Source organism: Rhizopus microsporus (assembly GCF_002708625.1).
Source record: "Rhizopus microsporus ATCC 52813 unplaced genomic scaffold scaffold_2, whole genome shotgun sequence".
NCBI classification, from domain to species: domain Eukaryota; kingdom Fungi; phylum Mucoromycota; class Mucoromycetes; order Mucorales; family Rhizopodaceae; genus Rhizopus; species Rhizopus microsporus.
In genome coordinates, this window is record NW_019671917.1 from 799,735 (window position 1) to 811,448 (window position 11,714).

At 37.8% G+C, this 11,714-nt stretch overlaps 5 protein-coding genes across 5 annotated transcripts; 2 read left to right on the forward strand and 3 right to left on the reverse strand.

Annotated features, from left to right (window-relative positions):
* Nucleotides 1–392: 392 nt before the first annotated feature.
* Nucleotides 393–2,756, reverse strand: RHIMIDRAFT_307582 (Arylsulphatase; the record flags this gene model as incomplete). Its single annotated transcript, XM_023614531.1, has 8 exons — nt 2,420–2,756; nt 2,283–2,373; nt 2,149–2,228; nt 1,860–2,044; nt 1,692–1,802; nt 1,349–1,637; nt 624–1,290; nt 393–584 (listed from the first exon to the last, which is right to left on the reverse strand). The coding sequence occupies exons 1-8, from the start codon at nt 2,689–2,691 to the stop codon at nt 393–395; spliced, it is 1,887 nt and encodes a 628-aa protein (XP_023469895.1). The 5' UTR covers nt 2,692–2,756.
* A 2,062-nt stretch (nt 2,757–4,818) lies between these two features.
* Nucleotides 4,819–5,425, reverse strand: RHIMIDRAFT_222638 (DUF953-domain-containing protein). Its single transcript, XM_023607464.1, has 2 exons — nt 5,107–5,425; nt 4,819–5,054 (listed from the first exon to the last, which is right to left on the reverse strand). The coding sequence occupies exons 1-2, from the start codon at nt 5,404–5,406 to the stop codon at nt 4,980–4,982; spliced, it is 375 nt and encodes a 124-aa protein (XP_023469896.1). The 5' UTR covers nt 5,407–5,425; the 3' UTR covers nt 4,819–4,979.
* A 454-nt stretch (nt 5,426–5,879) lies between these two features.
* On the forward strand, nt 5,880–8,847 carry RHIMIDRAFT_265416 (uncharacterized protein). The gene is made up of 7 exons (XM_023611817.1): nt 5,880–6,669; nt 6,729–6,806; nt 6,861–6,905; nt 6,979–7,152; nt 7,228–8,259; nt 8,444–8,592; nt 8,639–8,847. The coding sequence occupies exons 1-7, from the start codon at nt 6,157–6,159 to the stop codon at nt 8,688–8,690; spliced, it is 2,043 nt and encodes a 680-aa protein (XP_023469897.1). The 5' UTR covers nt 5,880–6,156; the 3' UTR covers nt 8,691–8,847.
* An 857-nt stretch (nt 8,848–9,704) lies between these two features.
* RHIMIDRAFT_198255 (CRAL/TRIO domain-containing protein) lies at nt 9,705–10,807 on the forward strand (the record flags this gene model as incomplete). Its single annotated transcript, XM_023606269.1, has 4 exons — nt 9,705–10,016; nt 10,075–10,161; nt 10,210–10,504; nt 10,557–10,807. 4 exons carry the CDS (start codon nt 9,705–9,707, stop codon nt 10,805–10,807), a joined length of 945 nt encoding a protein of 314 aa, XP_023469898.1.
* Nucleotides 10,808–10,884: 77 nt separating this feature from the next.
* On the reverse strand, nt 10,885–11,229 carry RHIMIDRAFT_233792 (uncharacterized protein; the record flags this gene model as incomplete). Its single annotated transcript, XM_023608032.1, has 1 exon — nt 10,885–11,229. One exon carries the CDS (start codon nt 11,227–11,229, stop codon nt 10,885–10,887), a length of 345 nt encoding a protein of 114 aa, XP_023469899.1.
* Nucleotides 11,230–11,714: the final 485 nt, after the last annotated feature.

Here is an 11,714-nt window from a genome sequence, read left to right on the forward strand (position 1 = left end):
GGAGCAAGACATTGAAATGGTAAAAAGGAAACGAACCATAAAATCGACTGCATCAGACACGCCCAGTCATAAACGATCTATACATTGCCGCTTAAAAAAGTGTTTTGGATGTATATGTCAGGCATGTAGTGAAGAAAGAATGATGACAGAAGAGGAAAAAACGATCGATAATTCCATAACAAGTGCGCCCACGACCATTGACATCGAGCTTCAGCCTGGTCTTGTTGGTATGGTCACGGCTCATGGCATATTGTGCCATATGTTGCTTATAGATCGGCATGATAAAAAAAAGCATGAACATATTTAAAAATAAGTGGTTGTCTAAATAATGTCATTATTAAATAAAAGAATATCTATTTATTCAAGGCACAAAACGCGGCTTAATGTATTTACTAATTTCCATAGCCGTAAAAGTTGTATTTGGACCAATCAACGGGCGTATTTATCAACTCTGATGGTACTGGCTTGGCGTGTTGCTCAAAGTCGTCTCCCGGCACTTGATGGCCAACCTCACCAGAAGGCTTAGGAATCAAATTATACAATTTATGGTACTCTTCAGGAATACGACTCGTCCTTTCTTGTCTCTTGTGCAAGTTTTGGATTATGGCTTGGTCACTCTTTACAGCATGAATCTTGGTGTGCGTGATGTTTGAGATGAAATGTTCGCCGATCTGGGGTACCTCATTTGCTAAATTATAGTAAGGTAAGCATTCTTCAAGTTTGACTTTTCTGAATTGAGTGTAGTGAGCATCGTATTTATGATGTAAGGCATCCTTGAGCGTCTTTACTGAATGATCATCAGGATGAAGGATTCTCCAAGGGTCACGGCATGACTGTGCGCGGCACGATTTAAGGACGACAAGGAGAGCATCAAGACGGTTGGTAAGTTGAGTGCTTGCAGATGTGTACAAGTTATGCATCTCATAGGGGTCTTTCTTCAAATCGTACAGCTCGTGTTCTCCAGTGCACCAGACAGAATACATGTAGTTGTAATCTTCAGAGATAACACGGAGTGTTTTATATAAATTAGGACCATGAGGAGCGCCTGTGATAATTTCATCAATCACGTTATCCCCCCAAAATTCTACGGCAAAGCTTTCTTTTGAAACCGGCTTTCGGTGATGCTTGAGTTTATGAGTGACGGGAATCACACCCCCGTCAACCCAATCAGGTACAACCTCGTCTCCGTTAGCTAAAGCAAGGAATGTGGATGCTAAATCATGATGAGAGCTGACTACATCGCTCACTTTGCCTTTAGGTACGCCAGGACCACGGACGATGAAAGGTACACTAGAAAATAAATGCAGTTAGTCAAACATAGGTCAACCTTTGTTTCCTTGGTTCTTACTTTATATCTTCTTCTATGTTGGTGCATTTGCCAGGGTAAGATCGATGTTGTCCAAGATGATATCCATTGTCAGAGCTATAAAAGACGTAGGTATTGTTTAACTTTCCTTGTCTTTCCAGTTCTTCAAAGACAGTGCCAACCATTTCGTCTACTGCCTGTAAGGATCGTAGACGGTCTCTGTAGGCTTCATCAATCTCATCAATCTCGGTCTGGTTTAGTCTTTCAAGGTGTTTCCAGTACGAAGCTGTTTTTGCTTGCTTACTAGGGTTGAAATGAGCTGTTCGAGGGACTAGACAAAGTAAAAGATAAGAGCATATCATTGATTAAAGAAAAGTGTACTTACTTTTAACGTCCTTAAAGAGATGAGCATGGCGAGCGGCAGGTACGGCATTACTGGTTGATATATTACCATGACCGTGTATTATAAACTGTGCATGAGGAGCCATGGGGGCAACTGTTTGAAAGAAGCACGTTAGTTAAAGTTCTTACATATGCCCTGAATGCCACCTACCCCACAGAAAGAAGGGATCTTCGGAGCTTTCGAGTCGCTTCAGGGCCGCACGTGCCTTGGCGTGAATGATATCTGTCTGGTAGGCATCCTTATAGAAAACGGGAGCTTCGCCGTTTTTAGAAAAGACAGCAGTGTTATACACATATGTGTAAGGGTCCACCAATTGATCTTTATAAATATGAGAACTCAAACATTTCTCTGTACGACAAATTATGGTTACCTTGGTAATTAAATCTGTAAAGGTTAAGTTGTCAGTTGTACAAGACATTGAGTATTTTGTATAACTTACCCTTTTGGCGTTGGCTTATTGTAGTTGTTAACAGAGTACTGATTCATGAGCTTACCAATATAGTTTGTGTTGTAGCCAGCCTAAGGTAAAGACGATATAAGTCTGATATTCTTCATTGATATGCATTATGTTACTTTTTGCAGCCAAAGTGGTAAATAATCGTCACCAAGCTTAAGTTCATTAAATCTACCGTATCCGCCGTAAGGAACAGATACATCGGTAATGCTGTCATAATGTTAACTATAGTCACTGGTACCAATAACCAACTTACTTTGTGTTATGCGCATATTGCCCTCGGAGTAAGCCGACACGACTAGGACAGCAAATAGAAATAGTGGCATAATGATTTCTATGAAGAGTGCCTTCTTTGACCAAATACTTTTGCACATTTGGCATATAATCTAGAGATTTGAGCCGGTAGTCTTGATCATCCGTAAAGATAAATACGATGTTAGGCTTGCTATCTTTTGCCTTTGCAGCATCGCCAACTAAGACCAAGCCAAATAATGCAGCTAGTCCTAAACTAAGAGATGCAAATCTCATAATGAATAAATATAGAAAGAAAAAAGGAAAGAATCCAATGCAGCTTTCAAGTAGGTCCTTTTAACCTCGTCTGTTATCCGCTGTCGTATGTCGTAATTACTATCAGCAATAACGTGGTTACACGTTATGTTGCTTTTATTACGATGCAGCTAATCCGGCTTTGATTTATCTCAGGATCGAATGCTATCACTCTTTAAACATTTTGCGCAATTGGATCGCGTCATCTTGGAAAGAATCTTGCATACATTACACAAACTACTATTTATGCCAACACAGGATGTACTTTGTTCAACCAAGTTTGTTAGCTCAGTTGAGAGGCTCGAAAAAAGAAAAAGAATATCGTACAAATTCAATTAATCTTTGTAAGAATCTATTATAGTTTGGAACAAGTTGTTATTACAAACAGCTTCTTTTAGACGAGAAAAATATAATGAAGAACAGATAAGATGCAGTCAATGGTCATAGACTACCAAGAAAAGTACTTAGTCAAGTTCATTCAATGGTCTCATACGATATTTAGTGCTAATAGAATAGATGTAATACCAATGTTCTGTGATCTAAGGATTCTGTATGTAGGGTACAAGTAGCACCAATTTGTGAGTGCTACAGATTTGCTGAGATTGTAAGAAGGCACTACAAACGGAGTTTGAGATACAGGCAGTGAGAAGGGAGAACCTCTCAGTATTCAGTAAACGATTCTTTACTGTTTTCCGCTTATAAGCGCGAATATCTCAGGCATTAAAAATCCTAACATGCCTTGGAAAATGAATGGTAGTGGCACAGAATTCTTGTTGAAGAATTCATTTGAAAAGAACACTAGTAAAATTATTAAGTATACGATTTAGTTTTATTCCATATTACATGCTAAAAACTTACGTATTCAAATGGTTGGTTTGCTGTTAATCTTGGATTTACTGTTACCCCTTCCAGTCTTGGGTATATCAGCTTTTCCCGAATACAATAGATGTAATAAAATGTTGAAGTGTCAATTTCCGTTGCGAATAACTGAGAGCGAAGCTATTAGTTATCTAAAGATTAGATCTTTGTCAAATTCTATGATATACAACTTGTTGCTTCTTACCCACTGGTTTTGCTATTTGCTGATATGCAAATAGCATTAGGCACACCACACTTACACGATATTATGTACAATATTTCATACAGAATATCCGTCATATTTACCCTATAAGTACCTCATGTTATTGTTAAAGCCGACTTGAGGAAAGAGCAACACTAAAAGACTCATCACAAAATACATTATATTTAAATAACGCGTCAAGCTCAGTTGAATTGGACATGGTTAATTCATGCAATAAATCTGATTCATATAAAATGGACATAAAAGTTACACACCTTTATTAAAAATAACGGACTGTGGCCGCACGGATTCTGGGCCTCTTTCAAGGTCTGACACCAGTAGAAGATATATGAGCAGCTCTCATTACCCTCTTCACATTCATGGGTGTCATTTGCGACAATAGCGGCAGATGAAGCAACAATGCAGGTATGGGAGGTTATGTCAGAGGGTGGCAAGGTGAAACGTGGGGCCTTTCTGAGAAAGGACCACTGGAAGAAGCAACTGAGATATGAGTGTAGATGACGGTGCAAGCACGTTATAGACGGAAATCACAGACACATGGCCAATAACAACGTGCGAGATGGTCACGACAGATAGGACACTTGGTCAATATGTATGGCCAACAAAATGGCAGTGGCGGCAATGTACGGGTATACTAGCCTGGAAAGCAAAAAAGGAGCAGCAGGGTTATCATCAAGTTTAGGAGAAGGTTTATGTCGATGAAGAGAAAGGACAGCATAAACTCACCCTCGAACCAACCAAAAGAACGATAAATACCAAGTTCCTTTCTAAAGCAAAGAATAGGAGCCCATTCTGCATTGTCCGCAAATTAAAAGGTCTCTTTCGACAGCATTAATGGTGCTGGTAATAACTTTTGATGTTGAGTACGAGCTGTTTACAATATAATATATTCCTCAGGGCTAACTGAATAATAGCTGGTCTTCTTTTTGATCCAAAGAAGAAGAAAGAAAGAAGCTAAAGTCAAAGATGATTTCTAATGAATATCTTACAGCTTTGTTATAAAGTGTTGATCACATTATACTTCAAGAGATCTTGACTCTTTTTATCTTATATCTCTCAAAAAGATGAGGATCATTTTATGCATTATTATATGCTGTCAAGCTGGAAGCAATAAGATCACAGATCACAAAGTGTAATTGTTGACAATTTCTGGTTTCAGTATATAATAAAGAGAGGATTTATTTTACATTTAGTTTCTGACAAATTCATTAAGCTTTTCAATGTCTGCACAGTCTTCTTCTACTAATCTAGCACCAGGGCCCTCCTGAAGACACAGAGTCAGCAAGAAAGTATATACATATAATCATTATACATACCTTTGTCCATTTGAATAAAGTAGGAATAGCACTAAGTCCAAAACGCACACGATAAGGATGTGTTGTATTTCCTTTCCATTCGTTACGTGCACCCACGGGAGCTTCTAATAAAATGGCATTTTCAATAGGACTAATGGCCTTTCTAATAAGAGGATCGGCAATCACACAATCAGGACACCAAGATTCAGAAGTCTCGGGGACTTCTGTACCAAAGAAGAGAACAAACACAGGATTACCGGTGGCAACTGATTCATTTAATTTTTCGTCAAAGTTTTCAAGAGAAACGCGAACACCCTTCATTTTTTATTTTTTTGCTTTGTTTAAAGAAAAAAGGAAAAAAAGTAAAGAAAGGGTAGAATTTATACGAGTCTGCGCGGAGGTTCAACTGTGCTTAATAATAACTGTAGCCATTTTCATGCCAAATGATGCTATACACATTAATAATTGTGTGTTCAAAGAGACCATTGACGATCCGTATGACTTGCAAATTATATATTTGATCTTTATTTTTACTTTTTTGAAGAATTTATAATATAGTTGGCTTGTGGATACGAAATACAAGATATAGAATATCTCCTTCCATAACAGTGTCAAGATCATACAACGTAATTCCCTTTGGAAGACTGGTCATCTGCCCCTCCTTGTAAAATATTCTTTTTGCATTTCTGTCATTTTGCCTTGGCTTATGAAGTAATCTCGCTTTCTTTTAGGCATATATGCGTGTGTACCTTCTTTAATAAATCAACCACTGGATGATACAAGTCACTCAGACAACAACAACAACAACAACAAATAAATAGTAATACGCTTTATAAATAAACCTCAAGGTAATAAACAACCATAATCCAGGATACTGATACATCTTTAGCTCTATTGAACGTATAAATAGATTAAACCTTTAAGCTTCGTGTTAATATTCCGAAATTGGGTAATTGACTACATGACAAAAGTGTAATGTTGCACTAAAATAGAGCTGTCTTTTGGTTTAATTATGTCTCTCTCCTTCTCTTCTCTTTTCTTTTTCTTTTTTTCCCTTGTAAACCGCCAACTATGACAGAAAAGGCCTCGACCACAGTCGGTCGTGCTTCCTCTGTAAAAAGAAAGTCCATTCTTTCAGAACTCGGCATCAAGCCGGGTGCAGAGCCTGTTAGTCCAAAACCTACCACACGAACTTCACCTACATCAACAGCAAGTAAGACCAAGACGGCAACTAGACCTTCTACAGTACCTTCTGCCACTCGACCAAGCAAGACACCTGTCACTCGAAAGGCACCACCTGCCGCCATCAAGACAGATCGTACCACCCCAACTTCAAGTGCAGCCTCATCGCCAACTGTTACTAAACGTAGGTCCATTGTGCCCTCATCGACTGCATCTAATAGACCGCCCAACTCGCCTCTGGCCCGTAGGTCGTCTGTTAATCACTCACCAAGCACAAGTAATGCTGCCAAACGCATGTCCACACCAGTCGGCTTGGCAGAATTAACCATCAAGGAGAAGGTGCCTGAGCAGGAGGAACTACTTGAACAGAAAGAAAAGGAGATTGAAAATTTAAAACAAGAGGTAAAAAAAAAAAAAGCAGTAATTTAAGGAAACAAGGCAAACACGATAATTGGATATAGCACAAGCAGAGTGTATCAAAGCTACAAGAGGAAATAGACGAATTAAAGAAGCAATTGGAGTCTAACAAGACAAAGGATGTAAGAGAGAGAGAGCGATGATATTAGTGACATAGCCTTAATCGTCTCTTGTAGGAAGCAGAAAACAATGATAAAGATTCAATAGAGAAAGCTGTACAAGTAATGAAAAAGTAGAAAATCACATACTGAACACGTATCTCACATTCTTTACCTTTTTTTCTCTTTTCAAAAGGAAGTCAAAGCTAAATTAAAACAAGAATATCAAGAAGAAATGGAAAAGGTGCTGGAAGAACAAGAGAAAAAGCTTAGATCAGAGATGGCAATAACCAAAGCAGAATATGAGGAGAAAATCCATACGATGCAGTCAAAGCAGACTGATATCACAAAGCAACTTGATTTTATAAAGGTACGTTTGTTTACAGCACCAAGAGCGAAACAACTTGGGGAGGGAAACATCTATGCTCAATCAAGATGTGTATAGGCTGAAAATATTGAATTAAAAGCTCAGCTGCAAAAGGAAAAAGAGGAACATAAAGAGAATGGTGACAGACATGCGTCAGAGATAGCCGAGTTAAATGAGAAGATCACAAGTTTGGAGAAATCACAAACAAATAGCCATATCCGAAAGGTAGAAAGCGAACTAGCAAACGCTAAATTGACTTTAGAGGAGTTCAAAAGACAGTCTCAACTTCATGTTGACGCCCTTGAACAACGTCATAGGGAAGAAATCAGGCAGCTTCAAAGCGGCACTGATGATACAGCCATGGCTTGGTTAGAAAAAACAAAGGCAACGCAACAAGAGGTTCACGCATTACACGATGAGTTACAGAGAAAAGAAGCAGCACATAATGAATCGCTTACAGCTGTCAAAGAACAATATGAGAATGAAATAGAGTTGTTGAAGCAGACGTGCGATAAAAAGGAAACGGAAATTGAAGAGCGATCAGCACAGATCGAGAGTCTTTTGTTCCAGGTGGAGACCTTGCAGAATTCATTAGAAGCGGCTACCGTTCGCTTCGAGCATACGGCTAAAGCAACCCCAAGCTCCTCAAGTAATCAAGATGATATCAACACAAAGTCTCATGACACAAGCCATGAACAGTGTGTCAAACGGTACGAGGCAAAGCAAAAGGAGCTGGATGATTTGAAAGTTCGATTGGCCGAGATTAAAGAAACACATGAAAGTCAGTTGAATAGGCTAGGTCAGGAAAAGGCAAATGCTATTCAGGAGCTTCGAAAGACAATTGCTCAATTAGAGCAGCAGCAAAAGTCAAGTGGTTCAGGTAGTGTTAGTGAAGAGAGATTGATTCAAATAGCCGAGCAACACAAGAAAGAAATTCAAGCCATGCATGAGCAATACCAGCATACGATTGACGCCAAAAACAAAGAATTGGAAGACTACGCTTATCGAGTAAAGGCACTAGTAGCTTCTAAGCAAAAAGAACTTGAAAAACTACAGATTGAAAAGAAAATGGAACAAGAGAAATATGACAGAGAAGTTGAAGGATACGAGGTGAGTTTTCTTTTCATTCCTTTTTTTCTTCTTCTTCCTTTTTCACAAAAAGAAAGAGAAATGGGGGAATTAAAGCTTTTCCTCCCTTTTTTATGTATTATTTCTTTTTTTATTGAGTGATTTTTTAGTATTACACTCTTATGATTTGATGTGATAATATTTATTTTTTGATTTTAAAAAAAAGATTAAAATGAAAGAGTTGGAGAAGCAAATTTACAGGTGCCAAGAAAGAGCAAACCATTGGGAAATACTTCATAACAATAGCCAAGCGCTCATTGAAGACATGAAGAAGGATTGCTTAGCTCATCGTGATGAAAATGAGCAACTTATAAAGTAAGTGAATGATTGCTGGTTATTAATAAACTGACATCTTTCATAGGTTGGCGAATCGATTACAATTGGAGCTGCAAAAAGGAGGAACCCATACCTAAACTTATATCCCAAATAAAAAAAAGAATGGATCTTGTTATCCCTCATCTTTAACATAAAGTATACTTTGAGAAAGATATGTTGACTACTCATGTCTTATAAAATGAGCATAATATGAAGAGAAAACTATTCAATGAATGATTATCATTGGACTACTTTATTGGCGTAAAAAGAGAGCCTGAAGATATAATGGATAAACTTATCAGCGCCCTGAAGGACAACAAATAAGCTTGGGTCCAATGAAATTTTAGCCTGTGTTTATCCGAATATCGTGAATTCAAAACTGTCTATTGGTACTAAAATGTTTACCAGCTTCCTAAAGGGGGCTTGACTTCGCAGTACCCCCAATTGCATTGCATGATGGAGATAATACAGACTGGCCATTTTCCAGAGGCTGTGATATAGTCAAAATAATCACCATAGATAATATACAGATAATGAGGCTGTCTTTATTATGAATTAAGACGAGAGGGGGATCGTTATTACAGTATCGTCATTTGTATGCAAGCAAGCTGTTACGTGCATTAATCACATCAATGATAATTGCGTATGTCGCGTTATGTAATAATAACATGTTTTGCGGTCAGTCTCTTTGTATTATAGATAAAAAAGTGATCTACAGGATAAATACGACAGAATCTATCGATTTCTGAATATCTACTGATCGTGTTGTATCCTGTCAAGCAACAGTGCATCAATATAGGAATCAATAGCTCTATCGTATGATTGAAGCTAGTTGAGTCAATCCTAAGAGATGATTAAAGACATTTTGTATTATAAATGAGTTAAAGTGGTGACTGCCATTCACGCTTGTCGCTAGAAACATTTGTCATCTAGGGATTTCTACCTTCTATCCCAGACTGTCATTTTCATTTGAAAAATTGCGACAAGATACTATTTTTAGGAAATAATCCCGTCGCCATCCTCAGAAGCCCGAACTCAATCAAAACTCCCTTTTGTCTCTTCTTGTGTTAGGATCTCTTTCTTTTCCCTTTTTTCCTAAAAAAAAATAGAAGATGAATTTATTCAAGTTTAATAATAATAATAATACAAAATCATCAGCAGCCAGCACAAAATCCTCTGTCACGGCTACCACAGTTGACCTTGGACCCATGACTCAAGAACCCATTCTCACTCCGCCTACAGACTATCAACCTGTATTGAACGACCCATTAGATGAAGAACAAAAGAAGAAAGTACATGCATTGATGGAGTATGTGGAAGGTATCATGCTCCCGAAAGAACATGAGTATTATCCCAATGAAAAAGGATTTCTGACGGAAGCAACGGCCAATCGCTATCTTCGAGCCAGAAAGTGGGACTTGGAGGTAAAAGAAAGACAATATGATCATAAAGAGAGAGCGCTTGATTGATAGTGGCATATAGGCAGCCAAGGCAATGTTGGAGAATTCGATAAAGTGGAGAAGAGAGTTCAGGCCCGATCAATTGGATCCAGAGATGATTCGACCAGAGGTATACGTTTGATGATAAAAGATGATGTGCCATTAATAACATATTTAGGCAGAAACTGGTAAAATGTATTACAATGGTTATGACAAGACGGGTAAACCATTGTGGATCATGAAGCCTAGAAATGAAAATTCCAAAGATTCGGATAGACAGATTAGGCATGTTGTATTCAATTTAGAACGAGGTATCCGATTGATGCCTCCACAAGTAGAAAAGGTGTCTATCGTAGTAGACTTTAAAGGATCATCCATTACCAGTAATCCAAGCGCAAGCACGTGTAAAAAGTTTATAGATATCTTAGCAAACCATTACCCTGAAAGATTAGGCGTGGCATTTTTTGTAAATTGTAAGGTTTATCTTGTTTCATTAAAGTGCATACTAACTCATTAATAAAATAGCTCCATGGTTTTTCTTGACTACATTCAAAATGGTTGCTCCCTTTATGGATCCTGTCACAAGAAATAAAATCAAATTTATAGATGAAGACACTAATAAGAACAGCCAAGATGTCATTTGTATGGAAGACTGTATTTCATCTGATCAAATAGAGGCAAGCTTGGGTGGAAAATTCAACTTTAACTTTGATATTGATACCTATTGGGATGCACTTTTAAAAAGAACTGATAAAGAGGTTATTGAATACTTGTAATTCTTATTGTATTAACTAGTTTATTGATGTATTAGAAATAAAAAATAAAAAAAACAAAGATAAATCAAACACTGCAGCTAAGTAGCCCTATTGCTGTTTTCATTAGATCGCTGAAAAACAATTGGTCGACCATCTCCTCTCCAAGTTGATAAAGAGATTGTCATCATATTTTTTGCAGCATTCATGTCTCGCTGCCACAATGTATTGCAGGTTTTACAGACCAGTATACTGTTGCCGCGAGTGCGCTTTGCAGGTTCAAGAATAATCTTTTCACAATTGTTGCAAGCCTTGGAGGTATTGAGTTCATCAACTGTGATAGTAATAAGACCATCCTCTTTCTCCCGCTTTTTCACATCCTTCCACAGCTTCCCTATTACTCCACAACGGGCGCCCTTTATCTTCACTAAGTCTTTTTCAAACATTCTGTTCTCAAAAACGATCAACGATACCTTTCTGTTGTTTTCGATATACGATAGAAGCTTCCATTTGTTCAGCCATCCAAAAAAAAATAGTTGCTTACTTTGTTGGCACGTTGTTTGTAGCATTTGGGGCAGCTTTCTTATTTTTCTTATTCCTCTTCTTCTTTTTTCTTCGTCTTCCATTATATTTAGCATCTCCAGTAACAAGAATATCGACTTTGATACAAAAAGGGAGACGCAGCATGCACAAAAAAATTCACGAAAAAGCGGCTAATTCTACAGGCGATACCTTTAGCCACCATCTGTGATGTCGTTGATAAAGCTTTTCGTTATGTGGCACCACACTGGACTTGTTCGAAAACAGATATCTTTGACGTTGTATTCGAATTTATAAATATTCCAACTTGGATTGTTTCTTTTCAAAAAGAAAGAGATAAAAAATGTTGCCACTGCTTTATTTTAATTTTTTTTTTTTTTTTTTTTTTTTT

Bases quoted from the DNA above. Each gene is read 5' to 3' on its own strand.
- RHIMIDRAFT_265416 (XM_023611817.1), top strand. From the start codon at position 6,157: ATGACAGAAAAGGCCTCGACCACAGTCGGTCGTGCTTCCTCTGTAAAA. The intron at 6,670-6,728 runs GTAAAAAAAAAA...AATTGGATATAG, and splicing joins TTGAAAATTTAAAACAAGAG to CACAAGCAGAGTGTATCAAA. The intron at 8,593-8,638 runs GTAAGTGAATGA...CATCTTTCATAG, and splicing joins GAAAATGAGCAACTTATAAA to GTTGGCGAATCGATTACAAT.
- RHIMIDRAFT_222638 (XM_023607464.1), bottom strand. From the start codon at position 5,406: ATGAAGGGTGTTCGCGTTTCTCTTGAAAACTTTGACGAAAAATTAAAT. The intron at 5,055-5,106 runs GTATGTATAATG...CTGTGTCTTCAG, and splicing joins CTTTATTCAAATGGACAAAG to GAGGGCCCTGGTGCTAGATT.